At 45.0% G+C, this 23,229-nt stretch overlaps 1 protein-coding gene across 1 annotated transcript; it reads left to right on the top strand.

The window, feature by feature from the left end:
* Nucleotides 1–1,134: 1,134 nt before the first annotated feature.
* Nucleotides 1,135–21,875, top strand: IFNAR1 (interferon alpha and beta receptor subunit 1). The gene is made up of 11 exons (XM_004711329.2): nucleotides 1,135–1,238; nucleotides 7,797–7,920; nucleotides 10,289–10,467; nucleotides 12,766–12,923; nucleotides 13,041–13,182; nucleotides 15,594–15,708; nucleotides 16,324–16,523; nucleotides 16,617–16,765; nucleotides 18,648–18,798; nucleotides 19,501–19,646; nucleotides 20,440–21,875. Exons 1-11 carry the CDS (start codon nucleotides 1,166–1,168, stop codon nucleotides 20,677–20,679), a joined length of 1,677 nt encoding a protein of 558 aa, XP_004711386.1. The 5' UTR covers nucleotides 1,135–1,165; the 3' UTR covers nucleotides 20,680–21,875.
* Nucleotides 21,876–23,229: the final 1,354 nt, after the last annotated feature.

The following is a 23,229-nucleotide window of genomic DNA, read 5'->3' on the forward strand; positions in this document are numbered from 1 at the left end:
GAGAATGTTTTTAGAAAAATAAGTCGTAAAAGTAAAACTATGTTATCTCTAGCAGACGAGAAATAAGTTGTAAAAGTAAACAACTGTGACCTTGCAGACTGCCCGCATCTTGGTATCTTGTGCAAACGTCCTTCACCACCCCATGCTCTACCGCCCTCGCTTTGCTGGTTTGAAGTGTATAAAGAGAAGGAGAAAGTTTTGCCTGGCACTGCAGTCTTGATCCTGCGTGGTCAGGCTGTAGTCCGAGTTCGAACTTGTCTGTTTCTGTCTTTCTCTTTTACCTGTTAAATTTGCTCTTCTCTAACCTTTGTCTTTTCTCTAATAAACTTACTCTTAGCTTTTACAGGTTTGTGGTCAGTGGTTCTTGTTGGGCACGACTCCGTAACACTGGACTTGAGGGGGCTGGCAGTCAGAGCGCACACACATCACCCCTATGGGCAGACAATGCAGCAAATACCTTGACATCTATGTCTCCAGAGTGCAACGGACTGTCTCATCTGTGGGAGATTTCATTGAACAATACATTTGCGGGGGGGCATTACTTTATGATGGAGTACGACCTTGAAAAGCCTTGTGTTCATCAAGTGTTGTCCATTTAAAAGTGAAATATCTATATGAAGGGCATTCACGCCCGTCCGTCCGTTGGTCCTCCCGCCCCGGGCCTTGAAAACGAGCGTTCCAAGCGTAGACTCCACAAATCCCAGCCAGCGCTCACAACGCCGCCAGGAATGAAACGGCCCGGGGAGGGCGGGGGCGGGACTCGGGGCGCCCACTAGCGGCCCCGGGCTGCCATCAGCGCAAGGGGGGGGGCTCCTCTGGAGTACTCTGCGGCCCAGAGGCCAACCTTATTAGCACAGCGCGGAATTTCTGCGAGGGTCAAGGACGGCAGCAGGGAGTTCACCCAGGAGCCAGGAGAGAGCAGTCACTGACCGGAAGGTGCGCCTACGCACGCACGCCCCCACGCACGCGCACAACATACCGATCCCCTGCTGCCGACGTAAACGGGTCGCTACGCTCCCAGGGCGGCGGCGCGTGCGCGGAGGCGCGGCGCGCACGCCGAGGTTTCCTTCCGGGGCAGCAGCGCCTCCTGGAGTGTCGGAGGTGGCTTCAGAAGGAGCGGTGGGTGAAGGACGTGACGGGCGAGGCTGGCGGCCATCAGCGGACTATGCTGGCTCTCCTGGACGCCGCGGCCCTCATGCTGGTCGCCGGGGCACCCTGGGTGTCGCCTGCAGCCGCAGGTGAGGTACATACAGCAGGCTGGGCTTTGGCGGCAGCGCCGAAAGCCGGGGCGCTGGGGAGGTTTAGATGTGGAGGGGACTGACATCTCCGGGAAATCTCTGGTCCTCGGTGAGGCACTCGTTCGGTCCTTCGCCGTCGCGGTCATACGGAGATTAATTTAGGGCTAGAAAGTCACACTGGAGAAAGTGGACACTCGGATCCGCTGTTGGGGAATCAGTGGTGGCTGCCCCTGCGCAAAACCCCCGGGCAGCGCCCGGTTTCCGCTACTGAAACTGGGGGAGCCTGATGTCAAGTTTATCTGATTAGCAAACCCCACTGCTTGGCGAGCCCGTTTAATAAGCAAGCCTTTAGCCACAAGCAATGGTAACCGCTCCTAAAACGCATTTCTTCAATTTAGTAAACAGTGACTCAGTCCAAAGTGGGAGTGGAGCTAATGTAGCAAGGATTTCTCTGCCCTCCGGCTTCGTACTATTTACCAAACTGTAATGGAAGAGAAATGCACAAAATACAAATGAATCGGAGCCACCGAAGCTAGTTTGCCAAATTTCTTAATGTGTTGCCAAACCTCTCGGTTTGTTTTTGGGGGTGGGGAATGAGATTGTTATATTTTCCTAGAAAACAGATGAGTTCAGCCACCAACCTCTCAGTTAACAGTGGAGCGCTTTAACCCAAAAGGCTTCTCTGGGTCGTCAAGTGGAGTCCAGATACTTAGGAAGTGTTCGTTTAGAAGAGGAGCGGTCCCGCCCCCGCCCTCCCCTTTAAGATACAGCAAGAATCGCTTAGTGGCGCCAACAGTTAAAGCTCAACTTCTAACCAAAAAAGTCTGTGGCTATTTGAACACACCCAGAGGTACCGCAGAAGAAAGGGCTGGTGATCTGCTTTATAGCCATGAAAATCCTACGAAGCACAATTGTATTCTGCAGTTAGGGATTGTCAGGAATTGGAATCCACCCGACTGGAATCCAGGCAACTGATTGGTTGGTTATGGATATGCTACTATTGTGTCAGGCATGATCAACCACACAACTTTATTAAGAATTAAAGCCATTGTTAACAACTGGTTTGAGAGTAGGCGAGAGCCTGGAAAACTCTCAACCCAGGACAAAGAAAGTACAGGATTTTTATCATTCAAAGTAGGGATATTCAAGCAGGGTAGGGGGGACTGGGGCGAGCAGCACAGATGCAGGTCCGACAGGATAGATAATATTTCAGGCAGGTCCAGAGACATCTCAGGAGAGGCAAGGTCTGTCAAGAGAGCGGGGAGGGGGAGGAAGGAGAAAGGGTTCTAGCTGCTAGCAGGGGGTTGAAGGCAGTTTAAAATGAAATGGAGTTCCTCATGCTAAGTTGGGTTACTACAGTACATCCTGCTTCTCAAATGCTTCTACAAGTACAATATAAAGTCTTGTTAGTGGGGGGAAAATCATTTTTTTAATATATAAAAATAATTTCCCCAGAATTTTCATGTCAAATTTGACATTCTCGGAGGATGTACATTAAGAAACTAATTTTATTCTAGGCCATGGGGAGAGCTACTAAACTGTAATTCATATGTAGCTAACATTTACTGAGCTCTTCTTTGTGTGCCAGGCACTGTGCTATGTATCTTAAATGTACGTGCCCATTTAGTCCTCAGAGCAGCCCTACGCCCTGTTTACCCACATTTTCCAAATGAGGGAGACGCGGAGATTGAGTAACGTGCCATGGGGCCATTAACTGTAAAGTTAGCAGTTCAAAACCCCAAGGAGCTCCTTGGGAGAAAAATGACACTTTCTGCTCCCATAAAGATTGACAGCCTGGAAAATCCATAGGGATAGTTGTCCCCTGCCCCCTGGGGTCTCTGTGAGTCGCAATTGATTTGATGGCAATGAGTTTGAGTTTTGAGTTGAAGATCCTACAGCTAGCCACTGGCAGAGTGAGAAATCAAACACTAGGGATAGAATCATGTTACTGAGAACTACGGTAAATGCAGTATGAACCTGGATGTGATCACCTGAACTTGAAGTCATAGTGTTGCTCTTTCTAGTCATAAAAAATATTCTTACTTTTTAACCTAGTGTATGTAATTCCGGGACCTTACCCTAAGGGGCTAAAAAAAAAAACGTGTTAGGAAATTTATATGAATATCTTTGTATGTGTCAGGCTTGCAATATGATAAACCATATCTGATCATCAATATGAATATACATCAATCTAATAATTATATACTATATCATCATATATTGTACAATATATATAATTGTATGTAATTATTGGATTAAATGCCCATTTATACTACAAGGGTGAAATGAACTATAATTAAAAGGAGGTTGCTAGTACTACTAGATCAAATATATGGAAACTACAATCCTGCTTAATAGCTCTTTTTCTGAGTCTCTGTGTGTTAAGGGGAGCGGTGGATCAAACCCACCAGCCAGTCTGTGAGGCAAAAATGAGGCTGTGTATTTCTGTCAAGATAGACAGTCTCAGGAACCCTATATAGGGTTACTGTGAGTTGGGATCAATACAATGGCAGTAGGTTTGTTATAATGGTCAGTTTTATTAAACATTTATTAATTGGTCTCTCAATGACAACAAACCCATTGCTATTGCTTAGCAACTAAACACTTTTAATCACTGGGCTAACAGGGCTGCCCACAACTCTTACTTCAGGGTCTCTCCCCTTTCACAGTAAACCAATTACTTCCCTGAGGATATCGGGGCTATACCTCCCTGAGATTTCCTTCTCCTCTCCCAAGGCCTGGGACTACTAGAATTAGAATGTTCTGGAAATGATTTAAAGAGCCTTGGCAACACTGTCAGTTAAGCCCTGAACTGCTCATCACAAGATCAGTGATTTCAAATCCACTAATCACTCTGAGGGAGAAGGGTCACAGCCTGTCTGCTCCTGTAAAGACTTACAGCTTCAGAAACCCTATGTAGGGATGTGATGAGTCACAATCAACTCATGGCCATGGGTTTGGTTGGGGTTTGGATATCTTCTGCCAATTCCTTAAACCTGGTTTCTTCCCTTTGGCTGCATCTCAACAAATGGAATAAGGATCAAATTTAGAAGAGTGGAGAAAGGGAGTGTATTTTTTCTGTTCAGGGATGAAGTCTCTGGTACTTTGAAGCAAAAATCAAGGTAGAAAGAATGGATGGTTACTTCCCCATATTAAAAAAATAAAATAAGTACAGAAATTTTTTTCCAGATGCCTCCCTTTTTGACCGCATAACATAGTGTCCATAACTCAAGTACAGGAGAAATTCTTAGGCTGGGTCTCTAGAGATGCAAAATCAGGGTGTAGAGAGACATATCAAGAAAATGGCTCAGAGAGTTATAGAGGTGGGCAGGTCCCAAGTCCATGGGTCAGAATATTGCTAATGAACCCTAAAGCAACAGGTTTCTGGTTGCAGAGGCAAATGGATCCACAGTTGGCAGGCTGCTGATGGTTCCTGTGGTCCACAGGCAATAAGGCAGGCCAAAGAACTGGAAGTCTACAACGATCCAGACCAAGAAAAAATCCCTGAAAAGCCTGACCGATGTGATTAGTGTGTACATGTCTATCTATTTTATAACCATCCAGCTCCTATGAATAGCTGACAACTCTGTTCAGTTCTATATCAAGGTGTATGAAGGCTTCTAGGTACCCTGATGGCATAGTGGGTTACTCATTGAACTGTAAACCCACAGAAGAAAGATGAGACTGTCTACCTGTAAAGATTTAAAAGTCTCAAACCCACGAGAATGGTTCTACTCTGCCCTATAGTTCCATTGAGTCGGCATCAACTCAATGACAGTGAGTTTGACTTTTTGTCTTTTGGGTGAAGCCTTTGTTTCTGAACATAACAGGTATGAAACACATTGAGACTGGTGACTCCTGTGCCCTTTACATTAGCAGCACTTCAAAGACCAAAGGAAAACTCTACTTCTGTATGAGGATAAGCCCACGAGTATTGCCAGTAGGGTTCCAGGAAATAAACACGCACAGGTTTATTTAAACAAAGCATGTTTAAACATAACTCTGATCAGTGAATGCCTGCAGACAAGTTCTCTCAGCAGTGTGCTTGGGTGCCTTTAGAAAAAAGGGATACATTTTGTGCCATTGCACTTTTCCTGCAGTTTTGAGGTCAGGGCTACTATCGAATTTTTAACAAACTCAAGTGGACACCTTTCCAAATCACTGATGCCTTGGAACATGTTTATGAGAATCCACATATAAAACTTTCTAGATGGTCCAAGTGTTTTAAGGAAGATCAGGAAGACTTCAAGTGTGAGCCAAGAGAAGGAAACTGTCATGCTCTGTGGCAGTTACATAATCTGTTGTCAACTTGAGACTTAAGAGTGAAGGAGTGGAGTTTAGTCTGTCAATCAGGTCACAGCTTGATGACCTCTTTTGGAGGCGCTAAGAAGATAAATAGCTTGCTGGAGGCGGGACACGTGCACACTCCCTGGAAGACATTTCTGTTGAGAAGACACCTGGATCTATACTAAAGCCCTGGAGCTAAAGGAGCCATGTGGAGACCCCTGCCTTAGCTGAGATGCCTTCACTGCCACTGGGTCCACAGACTTTATACCCACCTGCCCAAGATCTTCCTGCATTCGGCATCATTGCATGTGTTTCGTGAGTCTGAAGAGGAATTTATAGATTGATATCAGACATATGGGCTAATATCAGACTTATGGACTTGATCTGGACTGGGCTGGATGTTTTCTCAATATTCAATTGCTCTTGTATATGAACTTCTTTCTTTTATGCATATGAGTGCCTCTGGATTTGGTTTTCTAGTCAACCCAGACTAACACACCCTCAAAAAATGGAGAAACTGGCTGAAGTCCAGAGACAGGTGACAGAAGATGATAGGATTATCATTGATACAATAACTGTTGAAGTCAGGCTCTTGCGGGGTTCAGCATTTTCAATTTTAAGCTCACATCTTGGCCTCAGCAAGCTTCCAGTTGAATGGGTGCCAAAGTCATTCATTGAGTGAAAATCAGCTCTCAGAGAGCTGATCTTTCCAGTCATCTTTTAAGCATGATAGAAACTAATGACAGTTCTAAGAAACAAATTGTCATTGGGGATGAATCTTAGATTGACCAATAGGAGCCAGAGAGCAAGATCCAGTCAGCACAGTGACTGAGGTAATCTGCTGGGCCATTTCAATTCAAGGCAGAGACGTCAGCCTCAAAAAGTAACCATTTTTTGGTAATTCCTGTGGGGCTTATTTTGGGGTGGGGGGTGGGGGTCAGGGGTCAGGATGATCTCGGGGGCTCAAAAGGAAGAAGTTTTAAGAAAATTGAAAACTGCATTGGTGAGAAAAAGGCAGGAAAGTTTATCCAAATAATTTTTTCCCACCCTCCAGTGCACTTGCTCATTCTTGAAGGGTAGCTGTCCTATGAGAATGCTTTTGGGAAACTTACCCCATCCAACCTACAGCCTCAGTCTTGCCCTTTCTGACATTGTGTTTCCCAAACTCATAGACCACTTCAAATGAACACAATTTAAGCCTCTCCTCCTCACCCCCCACCCCCACCCCACCCCCACCCCACCCCACCCCACCCCCGCCCTCTCTTATTTTTTTCAAGTTGAGTCTCTTGGAGGAGGCCAAAGCTCCGTTTGCTGTAGCATACATTGAAGAGCACCCGATTCTTCAGAGAAGGTTTAGAGAGGTGGAAACTCTACTTTCAGAAGTGTATAAACTTAGATGGAGAGCATGTTGAGAAACAAGAGCTTTACATTTTGATATTTTTGTTTAATAAAGGTTTCTGTGTTATTAGGAGAGACCAAACTCACTGCCATCGGTTCAACTCTGACTTGGGGCAGCCTCGAGGACAGCGTGAACTGCCCCTGTGGATTTCTGAAGCTCTCACTCTTTATGGAAGTAGAAAGCTCCTGAGGAGCGGATGGCAGCTTTGAACTGCTAACCTTGAGGTTCACAGCGCAACCTGTAACCACTAGACCAGGGCTCCTTTAGGAAACACCAGTCCCTGAAAAATGATGTCATGCTTGGTAAAGAGCAGCAGAGAAGAGGAAGACCCTCAGCAGTAAGACGGAGTGACATAGTGGCTGCCTTGGGAGGCTCAAACATCACCATTGTGACCATGGTGCAGGACCTGACATTGTTCCCTTCTGCTGTACATGAGGTCGCTGTGAGTGGGAACGACTCGCCGGCACCAAGCAACAACAGCGTGCTCTTGTAGCAATACATTTTGACTTACCCTCGCACAGAGGCTTTTTAAAAAGAAGAAAAGTCTTTTTACAGATGAAAAGCCAGCCTTTTTTCCAGCTCTGTGAGATGGAGGAATGGAAATAACGTATATACACAAGTGTAAGCCAACCCAAATGTCAGCCGAGGCACCCAATTTTACCACAAAAATGGCATTAAACATGTGCTGAAAAACTCGGCTTTCACAAGTATATATAGTAAATTTTTTCCCTGTGCTGAGAGCAGTCATTAGATTTTTTAAATCTATATTTTGTTACATTTAAACATTTATTTTCTAATAAGTGATGGAAAGGATCATTTTTAGAACATGGCTGCACAGTGCATATTAATTACTTCTATTTTTGCTTTTATAGGTGGAAATACTCTCCAGTCTCCAGAAAACGTGGAGGTGCACATTATAGATGACACTTTTACCCTGAAGTGGAGTCGGAGCGATGACTCTGTTGGGAACGTGACTTTTTCAGCTGAGTACCAAATGTGCGTGGCTCTCCTCTCGGACTTTCCAGACAGAATTCACTGAATCAGTTTTCTAATTCCAACACCATGGTTTTGTTCTCAGGTTTAGGAAATATTTCATTTTTGAAAAATGTATGTCTCATTTCCGTAATACTTATGACTTCATTTCTACAAATCGGGTGTTTTGGTTTTTTCTTCTCAGACACTGTGTTTGGTGTTTTGGTGAGCAGGGGTGGGGTGGGGGAGAAGCACAGCAAAAGAGGCCCCCTTTCCACCCATTTTCTGTGTCTGAGTCAGTGACCCTGATGGCCTTCTTCACGTTGTGCAGCCACCCGTCGTGCAGGGCTTCCAGAGCATTTCACCGCAGTAGCACGAGCTCACTGGGTCATGAGCCGCTCGTCTGACACGGCTCTCCAGTTGCGTGTCACCTTCACTTCACATAGGTCATACCCTAACAGACCAGACAGACTGTACTACGGAAGCCAAACTGGCGTTTTGGTTTAAGGAATACTTAATGGGGTGTAAAGATTATTTCAGCACAATAGTTTCAGGGATTCATCTAGTCTCAATGACTCCAAAAAGTTTGGATTCCACTGAAAATACAGAGACTCGAAGTCAAATTCATTGTTGGGCATTGATGTAAACAAGACTTAGGAATGAAAATGGGAGACAGTGTGTGTGTTAGGTCGGGTTTTCTCGAGATACAAATCCAGTAACGCTCATCTATGTATTAGACAGAACTTAACATTAAGAGGTAATTATATCTCGAGAAGGCATCCCAGCTCAGTCCAACTTAAGTTCTTAAGTCCGATGCTAGTCCACAAGTCCCTCTTCAGATTCAACACGATTGGCAGCTGCTGCGATGATTCCAAAAGGTGATATGGAATGCAGACCCAAGATGGGTGGGAACATGACAGGGCAACTGACAGCTCTCAAGATCCGATGGCCCACACTGGCCACCCTGGAGGCAACGCAGAGTCTCAGGGATGAGGAAGGCCAAGGGGCAAAGAGAGGCAGTCCTAGAGCCCCTCACTCTCATACAAAAGGCCCACACCCCCACGGGGGTGTCATCCAGCTGTGACTTGATTGATGAGTTTGGCTCCAGTGCCGTTAGTTCACAGCTCTCTAACTCCTGTTCCTTCACAAGTTACTGCTTCTACTAAATATTCTAGTCCTATCATCTATTACCTGTCCAGTCTGACCTGAAATATCACATCCATAATTTCATTGTGTTCTTCACCTGCTTTATTCTGCCAGCTATATAGACCATTGCTTTGCAAAATTGTGCCACTCTACAAGTTTGTGGAGACAATGGAATACATTTGTCCCCTGAACAGGGCAACTTAATTTCTTCATCAGTTTCCCTCTTGAAAAAAGAAGATACTAATAACTATCATTTAACATTCTGCTTGGCCAGTTCTAGTGGAAGAATCTATTAGTTTATATTCACATTTTAAATTTTTGTTTCTATGGGTGAAGTAGAAGGAATGATAGAGATCCAGCAGAAGGACGGGCTTGGTTTGGGGGAGGGCAAAGGGATTTCTGAAGTCATGCTGATTTTGAGGTGATCCGCAGGACAGGTGATCTATTCACATGAAGACAGAGGGATCCATCAAACCCAGCTCTCAAATTCTCAGTAAGCTAAGGACCAGAAGCACAAGAGTAATTGACAACCCTAAATGCACTTCTCCTTTATGGTTCATTTCTTCTCTTCCTTGGGATCCTAATGCATGCACTCACAAAATTATATGCAAACCCCAAAACATACCACTGCCACCAGGATTCCAATTCAAACCAACCCTCTATAGGGTCTCCAAGACCAAGTCTTCACAGGAGCAGACCAAGCCAAACTCACTGCCATCAAGTGGTTTCTGACGCACAGCAACTCTACAGGACGGGGTGGAACTGCTCCTGTGGATTTCTGAGGCTACCTCTCTATGGGGGTAGACAGCCTCATCTTTCTCCCACAGAACAAGCTGGTAGTTTCAAACTTCTGACCTTGGGGTTACCACTACACAAGCTGAACTCCCCTACAGGAACAGACAGCCTCATGTTTTTCTCAGGGAGCAGCTGGCATCTTTGAACTCCCAACCTTGTGGTTAGCAGCCCATTGCTTAAAACAACAGTGTTACCAGGGCTCCTTAAAATTCTATATAGAACTAAAAAAATGTATATGTTGAATTATTCCTTTTTATAAAAAAGAACGAAATGATGTAGCTGCACTAAAGACTGAAAGGCTACATGTAAACTAAAACATCATCAAGACGTTAGCTTCAAGTGGAAGAAATACTTACTTGAAACCAGATGTATGTGTTAGGAAGTGGAAACCCATGTGATAATGTTGCATGTGTTCACTTGCTCATTTACTCATTAGTTTTGTCTTTTACAGGTCTGGAATGGATAATTGGATAAACTTGCCTGGGTGTCAGTCTATTACTGGTACCAGATGCGACTTTTCTTCAGACGAGCTAGATGTGTTTGAACAAGTTACATTACGTATAAGAGCAGAAAAGGGAAATGAAACTTCTCCGTGGCAAGAAGTTGAATCATTTGTCCCATTTCAAAAAGGTAAGAAAAACCTGCTAGCCCCCTACTATGTAGTTCTTTATTGAGTGCTAATAGAACCGGCTCTTTCCCAAAGGCATTCATTTACATGCGTTGGCAAAAAGAAGTTGATGGCTGTCTGCTGTACCCCCTTTATCTTTGTTTCACAGAGGGCCATCTGAGGACCTCGCGGGGCCTCGGGGATTCCCTGCGGGCGGGCGTCTCTTAAGGTCAAAACTCCTTTCCCGGCACTTTCACCCCGATCTGCCTTTCCCTTCTGCTCGCACAGTGGGTCTGTAAGGTGGCTGGCTGAATAGGGAAGGGGATGTGAAACCCCAGTGCTCTTCTATTAAGTCGGACGTTAAAGAGAAGTGGAAAAAATGTAAACTACTGCTACTTTTACTGTTCTGGTGATTGTTTTCTGGAAAATGTGGCTATTTTTAGTAACAATTATGTGTTACCACATATGGGTTTGTCATTGGTTTATTTGGGTATTTTTCCATTTTATTGGGAGCTCCACAGATATTATAACAATCCATAGTTCAATTAGATCAAGCATGATTGTACACTTGCTGCCACCATCACTTTCAAAGCATTTTCTTTCTTCTTGCACTCTTTGGAACCAGCTCCCCTTTATCCAAGCCCCACCCCTCCCTACCCCCACAAACCTTTGTTATTATATTGAATATTATTATTGTTGTTATTCCTTTTTTAATGAATTAATATATTTTAAATTTCTCATTCACTTTTCTTGCTAAATGTTAGAAGACATTCTGTGTAGGCAAGTGCTCTTAGGAGCCTCAGTGATATTTTAAAACATCTGGAGGGTAGACAGTTTGAGAACCACCACCCTCAGCCAAAACTCCTTTAGAGAGTTCACTGGACCGGGGCTTCCGATGCGTTCATGCTGATTTGAACCCCAGGCTGACACTTGCATTTCCACCCCAGGACACGGAGTCAGGATGCACAATTTGGGGAGATCCCCCTGGCTGTCTTTAGGTGCACCTCGTGGGTAGTGTTACATGTTGGGCTGCTAATCTCAAGGTCAGCAGTTTGACACCTCCAGCAGCTCCGAGGGAGAAAGACAGGGCTTTCTAGTCCCTTAAACAGTCTTGGACACCCACAGGGACAATTCCATCCTATCCTATCCGGTCGCTGTGAGTTGACCTCAGCTCATTAGCAGCGAGTGATTGAAATGAACTGGTTGGAGTCCTGCCCTCTGTTCCCTTTCTCTACGTCCTTTCCTCTCAGCCTTCTCTGGCCAAGGTAAACTCACACTTTTCAGGGTCATGGGCAGCCACCATGTGTGAATTTCAGGGTCTGCCTTGGTCCCAGTATAGATGGAGTGGTCACTCTCTTGTCTTGCGACACTTCCATTGCTCCTTTAGGACACTGCTCTGTTCTGATTCACCACCTGCTCATTGGCCACCCTTGTCCAGTCCCATGTGGGCTGTTTCTGCTCATACCCAGGGCACCCTTCTTGACTTCTTTGGTTCCTTTTCTGCATTTGCTCTGTTAGTCATCTTTTTCTTTTTCTTTTTTTCCCCAAAACTGGGAGCACATTTCTGTTAGTCATCTTAGGACTTTAAATATCATCTGTATATTGCTGACTCCCAAAATCCTGTCTCTAGCCCGTTTCGTTCACCTGACCTTTAGACAAGTGTCGCCAGCTCTCTGCTTCAAACACTCACTCACTGTCATCGAGTCGATGCTGGCTCATCGTGACCCCATAGGACCAACTGCCCCTGTGGGTTTCTGAGAGTCTTTATTCTTGACATGAATAGAAAGCCTCCTCTTGCTCCTAAGGAGCAGCTGGTGGTTTCAAACTGCTGACCTTAGGGCTAGCCACCCAATGTGTAACCCACTATTCCACCAGGGCTCCCTTTCTCTTGTTAGGCAGCCTCTTGCTACTCAGCCACTCAGTCTTGTTCACTGCTCGTTGGTCAGTCTAGCTCAGGGATTACACTGGATAGCCCCTTGGCCTAGAATACTTGTTTCCCTAGACATTTGCATAACTGGCTCCTTCAATTTATACAGTTCTCAGTGCAACCTTCACTTGCTTCGAGAAGCTTTTCTGAGCAACTCACCTTACTAGTACTTGCTCTCATTCTCTCTCCATTTGCATGATTTGCATTTTCTGTATAACACACATGATATCACATGAGTCTTTCTGTCTTTTGTCTTATCTCTTGCTGCAGTGTAAGCTCTATGAGGCAGGGACTTTTCCCGTTTACCCGCCAGTCACGTATTAGGTCCCCGGAACTCCGGGTCAGATCGTTGTTTTGGCGTGCTATTCACGAAGTTATGCTTTGACTTTGACAGCTCAGATTGGCCCTCCAAAAGTGCATTTGGAAGCTGAAGATAAAGCCATCGTAATTAGCATCTTGCCTCCTGGGACAAAAGAGAGCCTCATGTGGGCTATGGATAGTTCGAGCTTCAAGTACCGCTTGGTTATCTGGACGAATTCCTCTGGTGCAGACGTAAGCTTTTTTTTTTTTTTAAACCTCTGTTTAATATGAGAGTAAAACAAAGTGAATTAATTCGAAAGTTTGATTTTATACTGCTTTAAAAACAGACTGTTTTTTAAAATCTTGCAGAAAAGGATTGAGACTGTTTATCCCAGAAGTAAAATTTATAAACTCTCACCTGAAACTACTTACTGTTTACAAGTGAAGGCATACCTCCGTGTGCCGAGAAAGAACGGCATGTACAGTCCCGTGTATTGTATCAGCACCACAGGTAAGCAGGGAGCTGGGTGTTACATACAGTAAGCATTTTACGGATGGGCAACATATTAATTTGGGCACCTTCACCTTAGTTGCTGACGTTTACATGGTGTATTGCTGACTCCCCAAATCCTGTCTCTAGCCCGTTTCTTTCACCTGACCTTTAGACAAGTGTCGTCAGCTCTCTACTTCAAACACTCACACTGTCATCGAGTCGATGCTGGCTCATCGTGACCCCATAGGACAGGGTTTATAAAAACCCTGGTTATAATGGCACTTACATAAGCAAAAAAGTGCTATGATTTGGGATTCTTCTTCCATGGTAAATGGCAATGAAAATGAACTTTATTTAAAGTACAAATATTTTATCAGGACAAAAGCTGGTTTTATTTCCTCACTGTCCGCACCAAGGGGAAAATTGTTCCCAGTAGAGCGGTCAGCCTTCTACAAAGTGCCCCTTAGGTTGAGCCCTTCCGACAGAATGGTTAGCACCCAGCTGCTAGTCAGAAGGTCAGCCGCCTGAGCCCCCAGCAGCTGTGGAAGAGAAGACTGATAGGCTCTTGTGAAGATGATGGCCTTGGAAACCCTGTGGGGCAGTCCTCCTCTGCTCGAGAGGGTCCCCCCGAGTCACAGCCGTGCTGTCAGAAGATGGAAGCATACTGACATGTGGTTACGCCGCTCACCGCAAGGTCACCAGTTTGAAACCACCACGGGTCCCCCGGACAGAGTTCCCGCCTCAGAAACCCAAGGGGGCAGTGTTAGCTTGTCCTGCAGGGCACCTCTGAGGCAGGTTTAACTAGATGACGGTGAATAGTGGTGTGTGACATACTTAGAGTCTTCTGACTGATCATTAAAGTCAGACTGCTGTTGTCATCCAGCACTGTTGAATCTATTTGTGACTCAGTGACCCCATGTGACCAAGTAGCACTGTCCTAAAGGGTGTCCAGGATGGCAGTTCGCCAGATCTTTGTCCTGCAGAGCTCCTGGCTGGGTCTGAACCACCAGCTTTTATGGTCAGCAGCCCCAAATTTACAGTATATACTCAATTGTAAGCTGACCCGAATATCAGCTGAGGCACCTAATTTTACCACAAAAACTGCATTAAAAATATGCTGAGAAACTCAGCTTATACTCGAGTACGTACGGTAATAGTTTCATGACTAGGTCTCTTGATGGGAAAAAGAAGCCACCACTGCCATCAAGTCTGTCCCAACTCAGCAAAGAATGGGTGTTAGGAATTGTTCTTTTAGCTGCCGATGGAACGTGCTTAGTTTTAAAATCAAACAGCACTGAAGGACCTAAGTTTTCCTCTGCTGCCGGCCTTGTAAGAGGTAAGCTTTGTTAGCCGCTTGTGCAGATGCCCGTGGACCTACAGAACCATACAGACACAGACTTCTATGAGGGTAAGTCAAAAAGTATTGCTGCTAAGGTTGCAGTTCATGCACGCACGGGTTTCTTCCCCACACAACATCCTGAAACGTGCCTGCAGTCAGTGGGTGGCTGCAGACAAGTTCTCTTAGTGGGGCACTTTTCTTAGTCTCATTAGGGTGAGTTACAAAATAATAGGAGGTCCAAACAGAACAGTGGCTCCTGAGGGAATCTGCTGGGACCGTTCAGTTCAACGCAGAGAGGTCAGCTTGGAAGGTCCTGATAGGTGGTGGGGAGGGGCGGGCTTGATAGTCTTCCCTAAAGGCACAGGCGGCTCGGGGAGGTTATTAGGAAAAGGTCTTCAGAAAACTGAAAACAGCGCCGGTGAGAAAAGGAGCGGGAGAGTCGTGCCAGGAACATTTCCCACCGTGACACACACCTCCTCACCCTTCAAGGCAGGAGTGAGGGCTGTCCCGGAGGACCGCACTGAGAAAGTGCCCGCTGCCCCTGCAGCCCTCCTCTTGCCCTTCACACTCCTGTTTGTTGCTCTAACTCCAGGAGCCTCTCTAAAGGAGCGCCACTCCAGTGCCTCCAGATCCCAAACCGGCTGTTTCAACGGGGTGTAGCCCGAAGGGCGTAGAGTCCTTCAGGGAAGGGTTAGAGAGACGGAAATATATCCGTCTTCTGTGGAGGATATATTGAGAGACAGAGGTTGACATTTTGACATTGTTGATTAATAAAGCTTTCAATGATTTTGTAGCAATACTTTTTTACTTACTCTGATATAAAAAATAGGATCATGATAGACATATTTACCATTTGATTTTTTTGCCTAGTGAGGATATCTATGTCAATATGTACAGCTCTCTCTGGAGCATTCTTTCAAACAACTGCATAGTATTACAGTGTGATATGTACACCTTATGTAATTGTTACCTTGAAAAGATAAACTGTAAATCTTCCGTCCTTTGGTCTCAGCTGCTAAGAATCCTTACCATATGTTATCTTACCAGGAGTAAAAGTGTGTGCTCTTTTTGTGTCTCCTTTGGCTTCTAGTTGAAAGTAAACTGCCTCCACCAGAAAATCTAAAAGTCGATTCAAAAAAGTCGATCTGTAGTCTTAAATGGGATACTGCAGATGAAAATACGACCTTTCAAGTTCAGTGGCTCCAGTAAGTTCTGTTACATACATTTTCTTTCGCATGAATGATCTTTTACAAGATCATGCTTCTATCTCCTCTACTGTGGCAACTGGCATCGCCTGGCACAGAGTGCTGAATTGAGAGACACACCAAGAGGTGATCATGATACAGGCATGGACACCTAGAGATTTAGGCATTTTCATCCCAACGCTGCCAGAAACTAGCTGGATGACACAGAGCTAGCCACTCAGCCTTTCTGGGCCTCAGTTCCTGTACTTTTTGCAAAGTGGAAGCACTCTCGAAACAGCTCTCCTAAAAAGACCTGACTCAAGTTGCAGGCGTTACCCCCCCAGTCTGGAAGACTTGAGCCCCGTCTCTTCTTCAGCCATCCCTCCCATGAGTCCTTGAAAAGATCTGTTGTTCAATTTTAAAAGTTAGTCTTCTCATTTTCTTCCCTTTTTAAATTTTTGTATGCATTTTTTTTTTTAAGTGTGGTGAAAATGTGTCTGTGAGTGTCCTGGGGGTGGGGACCCGATGATTTCTGTAGCCTTAGCCCCCAACTGAGTGTCTAACCGATGATAGGCGGCCCATAAGTATTTACTGGATTGATATGCTAACCTTTTCCAAAATGATTTTGTCTTAAAGTGCATATTTAAAAAAAATTCCTGGGAACCATTCAGATAAGTGGAAAACAATACCTGGCTGTGAAACTCTGGAAACCACACAGTGTGTCTTTCCTCCAAATGTTTTCCCGAAAGGAATTTACTTTTTCCGGGTGCAGGCATCTAAGGGAAATAGCACTTCTCGCTGGTCTGAAGAGAAAGAATTTTACATTGATACGCAAAGTAAGCAAATTGCTTTTACTTTCCAGCGTTAGGTTCTTAAAGGTGCTCCTCTAAGCCACGTGGATCATTGTGTCTCCATGTTGTTTCCTCCAGCGGTCGTCCTTCCTCCCGTCATTCGTATGAAATCCATCAATGGCTCGCTGAACGTCTATATCGGTGCTCCAAAAGAAAATAAGTCTGTGAACCCAAATTACCCACTTACTTATGAAGCTCACTTGTGGAAGAACACTTCCAATGCTCAGGTAAAAAGCTTATATGGTATAACTTTGTTACTTAAAAGTTCCAACTGATACGCATCAACAGGTCTTGAAGTTATAATTTTGCAGAGATTTTTTTTAAAGACTGTGTCATTAACTCCAATGCTTATCACAAGATCAGTACGTTTCGCGCTCTAAGACCATAACTAGATTCAGGGTTCCTGAGGAGTACGGCAGTGAGGCTGGGGGTAATGGGGAGCTGATAACCAGGAGGACAGGAAGGAAGCAAGTGGTGTGAGACTGATAGTGGTAGTGGTTGCGCAGCGCTCCTTGATATGACTGAGCTATTGACTTGCATGGTGTCTGGATTATGGCCTAATGAAATGGTGTGTATTAAACACAAGTATATCACGACCATTGTTTTGTGCCTCTTCACACGAGCGATCTAGATAGCAGCAAGCAGCGTTGTACGTGGCAGTGTATAATTTGCCGAGGTGAGTCATTCTCCGATGTTCTAGGTTATGGTTTATAGAGATACCCATAGTAAAAGACAGTAATAGTGAAAACTTTTTTAAAATGAGGTATTCCGTTTAAGTCACCCAGGTAGTCTAGGGGACTGCCGGTTTTATTTTGTTTTTTGCATGTGTGGCTGGTGGAGCTGTAAGTCATCAGCACCCTGGCGCCATGACAGTGCAGCTTTCTGTGAGCCCCATTCCTATTGAATGAGAAGCCCTGGAGTAGACCTTGCCAGGAGCCCTGGTTGCATAGTGGTTACACATTGGACTGCTAACTGCAAGGCCAGCAGTTTGAAACCACCAGCCTACCATCAGGAGAAAGATGAGGTGTTCTACTCTTGTTACAGTACGGAAATGCCCAGGGCGGTTCTACTGTCTTCCAGGGTCACTGTGGGCCAGAGCTGCCTCAGTGGCAGTGAGTTTGGTTTTACTGGTTAGGGGTGAGCTCAGGGATTTACACTCTCGCCTGATTTCCTGATGTTCCTCTAAACCAGTGTCTCTCCGTCCCTGGCCTCTGCAGGCCAGTAGCACCCTCTACTGGTTGTAACCATCAAAACTGGCTCTAAATGTTCCTAAATGCCCCTCGTGGGGGAAATTGCCTCCAATTGAGAGCCTCTGACCTTAGTCCCAGTGCTGCCACCTCTGTTTGAGGGCTCTGGTGGTGGTGCTGCTGTCAGAGAAGCATTGGGCTTATAACCACGGGGAGAAAGATGTGTTGTCTGCTCCCATAGAGACCTGCAGACGCAGAAACGTTGTCTCAGGGCCCTCTGGGTCGGAACGGACTGGAGGGCAGTGTTTCTCGGTCATGCATTCTCTGTTGTGATGGCGGCACCACCCAGGGGACAAAAGTTGGCCCTCAGGGGACAAGAGAATCAGCTATTAGAGTGGTTTGTGGCCCATCACAGATCGGTTCTGTAAAACAAAAGTACATTCCTTAGTATTCTGTTTCATGGTGGAGAGAAACTAGAAAATTTTTATTTTAAAACCACTGACAGTTGTAACAAACATTCAATTGTGGCATTCCTAAATCACTTCTCTCTGGAAAGAACTATAGTCCAGAAGTCATCCTTTAAAAATTCTGTGCACGTGGGCAGGTGGATTCTGTAACTCTTTCATTTTCTGTTGGAAAATCAAAGCAATTCCAGCTCTGCCACTAACCAAGGTAATACAGTAACCATTAGAACCAAGCCAGCATGGCGCCGCTAAGTTTGAGTTGTCTTAAGAATCGACCACAGGCTAGTGGGCAGCAGCGTTTTTAACTTTGGGGCCTGGTTATAATGTGCAATCCAAAGCAAGTCTGTATTTATTGAGCACATAGCAGCTATTGAAGAGAGACCAATTTTATACTGAAGTAAATAGATACAGTATTTCTATTTACTTGTGAGGTTTTACCAATGACTTATTTTTTACAGATCAAAACTATACAAACAAAAACGGATTTTATTATTCCTAATGTGGAACCACGGACTGTATATTGCATTAAAGCCAGAGCACTTATTGAGGATGAAAAATGGAATACAAGCAGTGTTTTCAGTGAAATTGTGTGTGAGGAAACAAAACCAGGTCAGGGTCTTTCCGCATATCTAATTTTTATATTGTAATGAGTTAATAAAAATAATTTAATACTTAAATTATAAAATACTTCTTTACTATAATTATATAGTGTTTTAATGAACTACATGAATCAAAATTTAAATCTTCAAGCTGAAATTGCCTTTGGGTTTTAAAAAATATTTTTAATGCTCAACTCATTTTAAAAGTTTTTTGCTTTCTAGGTCATCCAGTATCCACATAATGAATTCCCTTTAATTGTTGCTCAACAGCCTTAAATAAGGCTTACATTTTTAGAAATTTTACATAGTCTTTAGTGTAATTATGTGGAAATCAACTCGTTCACACAGTTTTTTATAAGGCAGTGGCTTTGTCTCATTCTTGTATTGACTCACTGTAGATACTCAGTCACAGAGGAACTTAACATTTTTCCTAATTCTGTTTTGTAGTAGTGTAGAGGATCTGTTGCATGTTGGGGCCTGTGTGCGACTGTTACTCTCCGAGTTCAGCTCCCAGGCCACTGTCTAAATCAAAGTGACACTGCCTGCAGCTGGTGTCAACCTGGTGTCATCAGAAATGTTCTCAAGGACATCACTGACTAGATCTTAACCTGGACTGTCACATGGCTAGTCCTCCACATGAGCTGGCCACGCGAGTAACGTGTTTGTGTGTCAAAACCTGTATTTACTCTGTGCATCATTTATTCATTTTTAGAAACCATACCCGTCAAATGGCTTATCGCTGGAATCTGCATTGCGTTATTTTGCACCCCGTGTGTCTTCTATAGCCTGAAAGGCCTCCTGAGGTGTATCAATTATGTAGTCCCCCCTTCGAGGAAACCGCCGCCCTGTATCCAAGAGGTATGTTATTTCTCTTTGCCAACAGGAAATATGCCTGATTTCGGGGGGGGGGGGGGTTGTTACCTTGATGTCCCAAAAATAGTGCAGGCTGATTGGGATACTTTACACGCAGCCATTTAATGTCATAAGAAGGCTTGCCTTAACTGGATGTTTTGCTGGGAATTGGACACGCTCTGCGGCATCAATGAAGAGTTTGTGTCGGGGCAGTGAAACCCCAGAGTTGCTGCCGAGGCCCCCCCACCCCATTTGTGGTGACTTCACGGCTCCATACGCTCCACATTTGTCACAGCGGAGGTTCACAGTTAGAGAGAGTGCTCACACCCCTGAGTTTTACGCAGCACTCCCGCCCACTCGCACTCTGCATGGCTATGGCCCCAAACGGGCTGGAGAGCGGCTGGCTGCAACAGCTACGTGATTCTTCTTAACAAACCAGCTAACCTATCGCTCCTTTCTGCTAGATATCTGAGAATGGGATAAAGTCCTCCTACACTTCCTGCTGTCTCAGGGCTCCCTCCGCTCCCTCCTCTTGTCAGGCTCTTCCACCTCCCACCCCGACGGCACAGCGTGCCTTTCATAGATGCCCACGTGAAGAGACTGTTATGTCCGTGACCTGACAGTCGTTGATTTTCCACATTGTAACGTGGTCGGTCAGCTCTTAGCTGACTTTTCACTCTGCACGCCGAAAGGAGGTCTTCTAAATAAGGAGCATGAGAAACGAAGAGCTGTTAGAACTAGGAGTTGAACTTGTATTATCTTAAGTCATCTGTTTCTGTTCTTTCCTGTTGTAAATCAGTATTTATCAGAACATTCGCTGAAGAACCTGCTCCTTTTGGCGTCTGAGGAACAAACCGAGAGATGTTTCATCATTGAAAGGGTGAACCCTCTTCCCCCCACAGAAGAAGAAACCAATCAAATGGACGAAGATCACAAAAAGTACAATTCCCAAACGAGTCGAGATTCAGGGAACTATTCTAACGAGGACGAAAACAGCGGCAGTAGCACAAGTGGAGAATTGCAGCAGGCGATCGTGTGACTGGAAACCAGTGCTCACGTCGTAGGAAAGTTGGTGGGAGTTTTTCGGGGGGCTGAGTGACTTGCTTTTTCTCAGTCACTAACAAGTGGATGTTTGCTTGTTGGGGAAGAAGAGAAAAATCTTCAAGTCAGAGGTCCTAAAACTACAGATCAGCACTGAACTGTCTGAAGATGCAAATACAGAAGTTTGGAGGACATTTTAACCACCTTCCTTTCCACCTCTAAGGTCTTGAGAGACTACTTGTCCTTGGCCCTGCCTTTGATGAACTACACTGAGTCAGGAAGGTGGCCAACTCCCTTGCTAATGTATCCTCAGCTTCCCTTGGCTAACTGTACTTGTGGAACGGGATCTCTCTGTGCTCCGGCCAGGAGGTAACTGAGCACCCTGCTGCTATCTCAGAGAGGGTGGCTCACACCCACAGCCGCTCCACAGAAGAATGATGGTTCTCCCTATAGGTGTACTGCCGTCGAAACCCTTTGGGGAAGTTCTACCCTCCCCTGGATGGCTATGTGAGTCAATCTCCTCGCCAGCTGCGATTTGGGTTTGAACTTTCAGAGAATGCTGGTTACTGCATGTGCCTTCTGTTGATCCCCCACTCCCAGTATTACATATACTTCCTCACATTCCCAAGGGACATCAGGAACATTGGGTCTTTTCTCTCAGAGGTAGGCCTTGAAGGAGTTACTCTAGAAAATGGCACCAGATGCCAGAAAGATCAACAAAAATTGCAGGGTCGTTCTAGCCACTTCCCTCTAGGACCATTGGCCTTGTATCGCAGTTACCTACCCGTCCCGTGGCTTAGGATGAAAGCCAAGAGTCTCTGCCGCACATCCAGACTTCCTGATCGATAGCTGATTCATTAAGCCGATCACATGATGAGAGTTTGCAGTCACTAAAGTTAAAGGAAAATGGGTGCTGATCTGATGAGAAACATGATTTTTGTGAGGTTGGGAGCATGCAGAGGGAAGCCCTAGCTTCTGTAAAGACCTTTGGGGCCAGAAAATGCTGACGGGGGGAAACCATGGAACTTGGAACAAAGTACCTATCTGTTAAAAATACAAATAATGCTCTCCAAAGGCATTCTATAGCTTATTTTAATTCCTCGAGATTTGGGATTTCCTATGGACTGCTTTCGAACAAAGGAAGTGGCCTCTAGGGCATAATGCTAATGAGCTGTTACTCTGTGGACCAGGGAGGAAAAAGGAGGTCCAGTTGCAGAAAACATACTGGAGAGTGCCTGTTCCTGTGTCTTCAGTAGTCTGCACTGGGGTAGCAGGTTCATCTGGGTTAGCTGGAAGCTGCTTCTCGAGAAACGGCTATGACTCTCAGCATGTTCCCTGCAGGAGAGCCCTCCTACTGGCACCATTCCAGACCTGCAGCTCAAGCTCCCGCGTTATTTGAGCTGAGTGTAATGGGGAGTAAAGGGACCCAAGGGTCTCATCTGAGACTCAGTTCTCTACGGGAGAATCCCATGAGTGTTGGTTTGGGTTTAAAGCAGATTTTCTGGGTTGGTCTTACATAACCAAGGGTCTTCAAAAACTTTGTGGAAGAATTCTATAATCTTTAATTCCATTTTTCCATGACCTTTTTGAAGGGTTTTCATATATAAAAACAGGAGCATAGCTCTGTCAACACATAACACACCCATATAAGAATATAGTCACTCTCATTCACTACCTAGTGTCAATTCCAACATATGACAACCCTCTAGGACAGGGTAGGACTGCCTCTCTGGGTTGCCAAGGCTGTAGCTCTTTACGGGAGTAGAAAGTCCCGTCTTTCCCCTGAGGAGCAGCTGGTGGTTTCAAACTGCTGATCTTGAGGTTAGCAGCCCAACACATAAGCACTATGCCACCAGGGCTCCCTTGAATATACTCTAGGGACCTAATTTGTGTGGCCAAAAAGAACTTATTAGTCAAGATTCTAATTAGAACGCCTACTCAAAACTATGAAGTTGAGAGGCTAATCAGATATTTATAACCCATAAACTTACTTTTAAAATATAATTTAGCAAGAAAAAAAGATATATATATATATATATATATTTTCGCACTTGCATCATTTCCCCAAATGAGTTGCACAGAGGTTAAATGTGTGACCTACCATGGCACTCCATGGAAGGAAGACGGGCCACTCTGTTTTCATGGAGATGGCACCTTGGAAACCAGATCTCTGCCCTTTGGGGCACTGTGGGTTGGGATTGACTCAGTGGAAATGAGTCTGAGTCTTTATTTCTTGTGGTCATTTCCCAAGCTGTGGCCTGGAAGCTTGCTTCTCGCCCACCCCAACCCTGCAACTACTTGACATGTAAGGTATTTGTTTGTTTGTCTTGTTTGGGAGGTATCTTCTCCCACTAGAACTAGAATGTAAGCTCCACCCAGCAGGGACACCATTTTCTTCCTTACTGGATGTGTAGTAGCTACATTGATTATCCAGTGCCTTGCACATCAATGTTCAGATCATAAATATTGGATGAAATCTACAATTTGGGTCAAGAAGGTTGTTTCTGATGGTGTCTGTGTGTTTTATTAGGCTGTGGAGGGACATGAC

The sequence above is a fragment of the Echinops telfairi genome, unplaced genomic scaffold (genome assembly GCF_000313985.2).
Source record: "Echinops telfairi isolate 266 unplaced genomic scaffold, ASM31398v2 ScPeMD7_7469;HRSCAF=8507_0, whole genome shotgun sequence".
Taxonomy (NCBI): Eukaryota; Metazoa; Chordata; class Mammalia; order Afrosoricida; family Tenrecidae; genus Echinops; species Echinops telfairi.

Bases quoted from the DNA above. Each gene is read 5' to 3' on its own strand.
- IFNAR1 (XM_004711329.2), top strand. From the start codon at position 1,166: ATGCTGGCTCTCCTGGACGCCGCGGCCCTCATGCTGGTCGCCGGGGCA. The intron at 10,468-12,765 runs GTAAGAAAAACC...TGACTTTGACAG, and splicing joins ATTTGTCCCATTTCAAAAAG to CTCAGATTGGCCCTCCAAAA. The intron at 15,709-16,323 runs GTAAGTTCTGTT...TTTGTCTTAAAG, and splicing joins TTTCAAGTTCAGTGGCTCCA to TGCATATTTAAAAAAAATTC.